We start from the raw sequence: 5,334 nt of genomic DNA on the forward strand, positions 1-5,334 counted from the left end.
CCCGAGGGCCCTCCTCTCGCCAGGTGCGTCCAGCCTCGCCTGGAGCCGCTCGCCCGCCCGCGGCCGAGCACTTCTGACCCGAATCGACTCGGCCTCCAGCCAAGAGTCCGCTCCGCATCCGCTCCCGCACTCCAGCAACTGGCGGGAGTGATTCAACACCGGAGTCAAATTACAACCCGCAATTAACATATGAATTTACGAAGGAAAAAGAAAGGAGCAGGGAAGAAAGAAAAAAAAAAAAAAACCCTAGAGCGGGCGCCCGAGCGCTCGGTTAGCAGGAACTTTTCCCCGGGTGTAAAAACTCTTTGATTGGCTGCTCGCACGCGCCTGCCCGCGCCCTCCATTGGCTGAGCAGACACGCGACCGGCGCGAGGAGGGGGCTGGGAGAGGAGCGGGGGGAGACACACTGGCGCGTGCCGCTTTTTAAAGGGGCGCAGCGCCTTCAGCAACCGGAGAAGCTTCGTTGCACGCGACCTGGTGTGTGATCTCCGAGTGGGTGGGGGAGGGTTGAGGAGGAAAAAAAAAATAAGACATTGCAGTAGAGACCCGGGAAGGGTTTTTTTTGTTGAGCTTGTTTGCCAGCGGCTCCTCCAACCCTGCGCCTCCGAGCTTCTGCAGTGCAATGTCCCGCCTGCTGCATGCACAAGAGTGGGCTGAAGTGAAGGAGCTGGGGGACCACCACCGCCATCCCCAGCCTCACCACCTCCCGCAGCCGCCGCCATCACAGCCACCTGCGACCCTGCAGACGAGAGAGCATCCGGTCTATCCGGCCGAGCTGTCCCTCCTGGACAGCACCGACCCACGCGCCTGGCTGGCTCCCACTTTGCAGGGCATCTGCACGGCACGCGCCGCCCAGTACTTGCTCCATTCCCCAGAGCTGGGTGCCTCCGAGGCCGCGGCGCCCCGGGACGAGGCGGACGGCCGGGGAGAGCTGGTGAGAAGGAGCGGCGGCAGTGGCAGCAGCAAGAGCCCGGGGCCGGTGAAAGTGCGGGAACAGCTGTGCAAGCTGAAAGGCGGGGTGGTGGTAGACGAGCTGGGCTGCAGCCGCCAGCGCGCCCCTTCCAGCAAACAGGTGAACGGGGTGCAGAAGCAAAGGAGGCTGGCGGCCAACGCCAGGGAGCGACGCAGGATGCACGGGTTGAACCACGCCTTCGACCAGCTTCGCAACGTTATCCCGTCCTTCAACAACGACAAGAAGCTGTCCAAGTACGAGACCCTGCAGATGGCCCAGATCTACATTAACGCCTTGTCCGAGCTGCTTCAAACGCCCAGCGGCGGGGACCAGCCGCCGCCGCCGCCAGCATCATGCAAGAGCGGACACCACCAACTTCGCGCCGCCGTCCCCTACGAAGCAGGCGCGGGCACCGCGACCGCAGCGGGGACGCCGCCAGCCTCGGGAGTGGGGCAGCGGCCGACCCCGCCTGGAAGCTGCCGGACTCGCTTTTCGGCCCCGGCCTCCGCCGGAGGATACTCGATGCAGCTGGAAGCTCTGCACTTCTCGACTTTCGAGGACAGCGCCCTGACGGCGATGATGGCGCAAAAGAACTTGTCGCCTTCGCTGCCTGGGGGCATCCTGCAGCCAGTGCAGGAAGAAAGTAGCAAAACTTCGCCGCGGTCCCACAGAAGCGACGGAGAGTTTTCCCCCCATTCCCATTACAGTGACTCGGATGAGGCAAGTTAGGAAGGTGACAGAAACCCGGAAAACTGAGACAGAAACAAAATCACCCTTTCCCAGGGCGCGGAAAGCCCCGCGGGCAAAGATCCCCGCACCCTTTTAAATTTTGCTAAGCGATGGTCGTTGTTTAGCAACGGCTTGGCTTCAGATGGCAGCTACATTTGATGGTTTGCAAAAGCCGCCGCTGTTCCAAACTCCCTATCGTCCATATTGTTCGGTGAAAGCTTGCTGTTAAAGTTGGGTTCTTTCCTCCCACAGTCTGCTCCCCTTGTAGAGAGATAAGGTATAATTATATGTACTCATACATAGCATCATTATTCTAGTTCCCTGCTGCCAATACGCTGCTAAAACGTCGCATCTTCTCTGTCACTGGTTTGTGTTTGATTTATTTTATACCCTGGGCATCCATCCCTGTGTGTTGCGCGCACTCACGTGTGGGAGAGTGAGTATTCCGAGGTTGTCTCCCAAAATGCATTATGAAACGCAAAGTTAATGCTTCCAAAGTGGATAACTTTTGACTATGGAACTGTCAGAAAGCAAGGAACTTTGAGGTTTCTATATCGTATAAACATACCCAGTATGTATATCGGACCGCGAGAACCTTGGCGTCTTTTAGGAAACTTGGCGCACGCACTTTATCAGCCGCTACTGCTGCGGCTCTGGGACAAACTCAACTGCCAATTGCAGACCAGTTTTGTTTCTGTTTTTTAAACACGGCCACTTACCCTTAAGCTCTTTGCAAATGTTTGTTTTTAAAAATTAAATAAAAAAACCACATCTAGTAGTGTCAAAAGCATTTGGTCAATTTTATTCTGCTTTGTTAATATTAGAAAACTTATTTATTATTGAGTGTTTGCTACCATTTCTACTTATCTTGATTCGTTTTTTTTTTACGTTTTCTACTCGAGATCATTTTATTTTAATTTAGCAAAGCCAACTGCCATTGTTTTATGTATTCCTTTTGCAAATGATAAAAATAAACGTGAAAATAACTTCTATTTGTCACTTACTTATTTCATTTTAATATAAGCATTAAAAACAGTTTAAAATGACCTTGAAGATTTGGATTGTCTTCTATTAAATGCAAATTTGTGTGACCCAAGAGTTTTGAAGAAAAATTCCGTTACAGACCTTGTGCCTTCACATAGTACCAGAAATCCTATATAGAAAAGTGTTTAAGTCAATAATTAAATTGTGAGGTAAAACCTTTCCCAAACTTGCAGTACAATTGTGCCTTTAGAGTCTCTCCAGGATCTTTCCATGCTTCCTTATTCCATTCCCAACAATTCCTGCAAGAAATTGAGATCTCTTAGGATCTAGCCAGGGGTAGTGAACTTTACCAGGATTAGCTATTTCACTTCATAAAAACTTTAGCCAGGCTGAAAGCTTTTCTTGTAGTTCAAATACACAACACAAGCTTTCTCTCCTTTCCTCCCTCTGTCTCTCACTTTATCTCCTCTTTCTGGGGGGAGTGAGAGAGGCAGGGAGAGGAAAAGAGAACAATGGAAAAGAACTTGAGGGGAAAGGGGTATCGAGGCTCATTGATTGAATGAGCAGTTGTCCTAGGAAATCACTTTCCTGCAGTTGTCCTAGGAAATCATTGAGCTACACTCATTTTTTTTTTCTTTCCAAACAATTCTGCTTCTTCCAATGAAGATGATGTTTGCTTTAATTTTGTCCTTCTGACTTAATGCCTATGTAGAAAACATTTAACTACATTTTTGAGTCGGTCACAGAAACGAACAGTGCGCTCACTCTCACCTCAGGGTCCTCAGGAAAAGTATATTCTGGTTCTCAGGATCACAGATTTTGAAAAAGCCAATACAGCGCATGTATGGGAGAGATCAGAAAGCAGACCTTTAAAAATGTTTTTGGCAAACGTGAGAGTAAAACTATTTGTTAAACTAAAGATTGGCCGAATTTCCACTGGCTAAACTTCGCTGGATTTGAGAGGTTGATTTTAAGCTAAATTCTTTGTATTTTGTGTCTACATTGAGGTAACAAATTGCGAGAACAGGGAAGCGGGGTGGGGGGAGGGCGCAGCGAGAGAGGGTTAGTTTAATTGCTCCTGCGTCCTCTTCTCCCCACCAGCACCTTGAAAAAAAAGGACAGCGCCACAAACTGGGTTTGCGGAAAAAGTAATGGGTGAGGGAGTACAGTTCTGGTCTTGAGCAGGGAACCGAGGAAGAAGCTATTAGCTGACCACCTAGGGATCCATGGCTTTCACCTGACCAAGGGAAGCCAGAGCCTCCGCCAACACTCTGCGAGAGGTGAGCGGCGGCTCGTGACGCTTTCCAGGGGCAGAAACAATGCACCTGTCCCCTAGATAACCTTTTGCACCCAATGAGTTTGCCGTGCTCCCGATAAATATCAGGAATCTTCGGGCTGCTGAATAAATCAAGCGATTGCTTCTAACACATTTCCATTTCGCTCTCAATAAGCGGACTCAACAGGCATGGACATACAGCAACCCTGCAGAATGTGCACACACATATTTATTTATAGTTTTTTGGCTTGGTTTTGCGTGCATGTACGGATAGAAAGAGAGAAGAGGACCTAGAATGCTTTTACAACTCTTACGAATGAGTAGGGGAAGGACAGGACTAAGAAAAATAAAGCTGCGATATTTTTTTCCTCAAGGAAAATAATCTATATTTCATTTCCCAAAAGTTTCTGCTCCTTTTGTGTTAACCAGAGTTAAAAGCTTCTTACAAGTTATTCCTTTTCTTTTCATGGACTCGTAGAAATTTCAAAACTCTCCCTTCCCATCTTTTACAAATGAAGAAACGACTCCCCCTGAGTTGCCCCAAAATTACATAGCTTGAAAATGTCAATATCCAGAACTGGAGCTTACTACTCCCACCCACTAGGTCAATGTGCTCACAAAATTTTCTCTAAGAAAATCGATAGTTAGGAGTAAATGTAAATGTTCAGGGGTCTTCCCCCTTGTACCCCAATGATAGATATTTATACTTTTAAATGTTAGTGGCATTATATATGAATTGGAGAAAATGCCAGCTTCATTCAATGGAATCACTTTCCATTTCTTCTGAAAAGAACAGCCATACAGAATATCAGATTGGAAATTCTATATCACACTGACTGAAAAGTGAGGATGAATTCTTCTGACCCATCAAGATATGCAGAAAAAAAGCCAAATTACTCTCTGATAAATTAAGTGTTCAAAGTTCAAATGAGGACTTTCACCTCTTTTCTTTTCTTTCCTTCATTCTATTACTTTCTTTCTTTTAACACTGGCATTTCTTTGAAAGAGATGTCCAATCACATTTCCATTTTAAGGTTCTGCTATGGAGTTTGCATAACAAACGTTTGGCAGCTCTGCTCTCTTACACTCCATTAACAAGCTGTAACATATAGCTGCAGGTTGCTATAATCTCATTAATATTTTGGAAACTTGAATATTGAGTATTTCTGAGCGCTCATTCCCCATATGCCAGACCACTCCTACCATGCTGACTGGTTCCTTTCTCTCCATTATTAGCAATTAGCTTCTACCTTCCAAAGTCAGATCCAAGTATCCAAGATACTAGCAAAGGAATCAACTATGTGTGCACGTTAAGCATGCTTAATATCACCCAAACAAACAAAGAGGCAGCATTTCTTAAAGTAATGAAGATAGATAAATCGGGTTAGTCTTT

At 47.3% G+C, this 5,334-nt stretch overlaps 1 protein-coding gene across 1 annotated transcript; it reads left to right on the plus strand.

Annotated features, from left to right (window-relative positions):
• The first annotated feature begins 405 nt into the window (after positions 1-405).
• On the plus strand, positions 406-2,668 carry ATOH1 (atonal bHLH transcription factor 1). The gene has a single exon (XM_004276976.3). It carries the CDS (start codon positions 623-625, stop codon positions 1,679-1,681), a length of 1,059 nt encoding a protein of 352 aa, XP_004277024.1. The 5' UTR covers positions 406-622; the 3' UTR covers positions 1,682-2,668.
• Positions 2,669-5,334: the final 2,666 nt, after the last annotated feature.

The sequence above is a fragment of the Orcinus orca genome, chromosome 4 (genome assembly GCF_937001465.1).
Source record: "Orcinus orca chromosome 4, mOrcOrc1.1, whole genome shotgun sequence".
Classification (NCBI taxonomy): Eukaryota; Metazoa; Chordata; class Mammalia; order Artiodactyla; family Delphinidae; genus Orcinus; species Orcinus orca.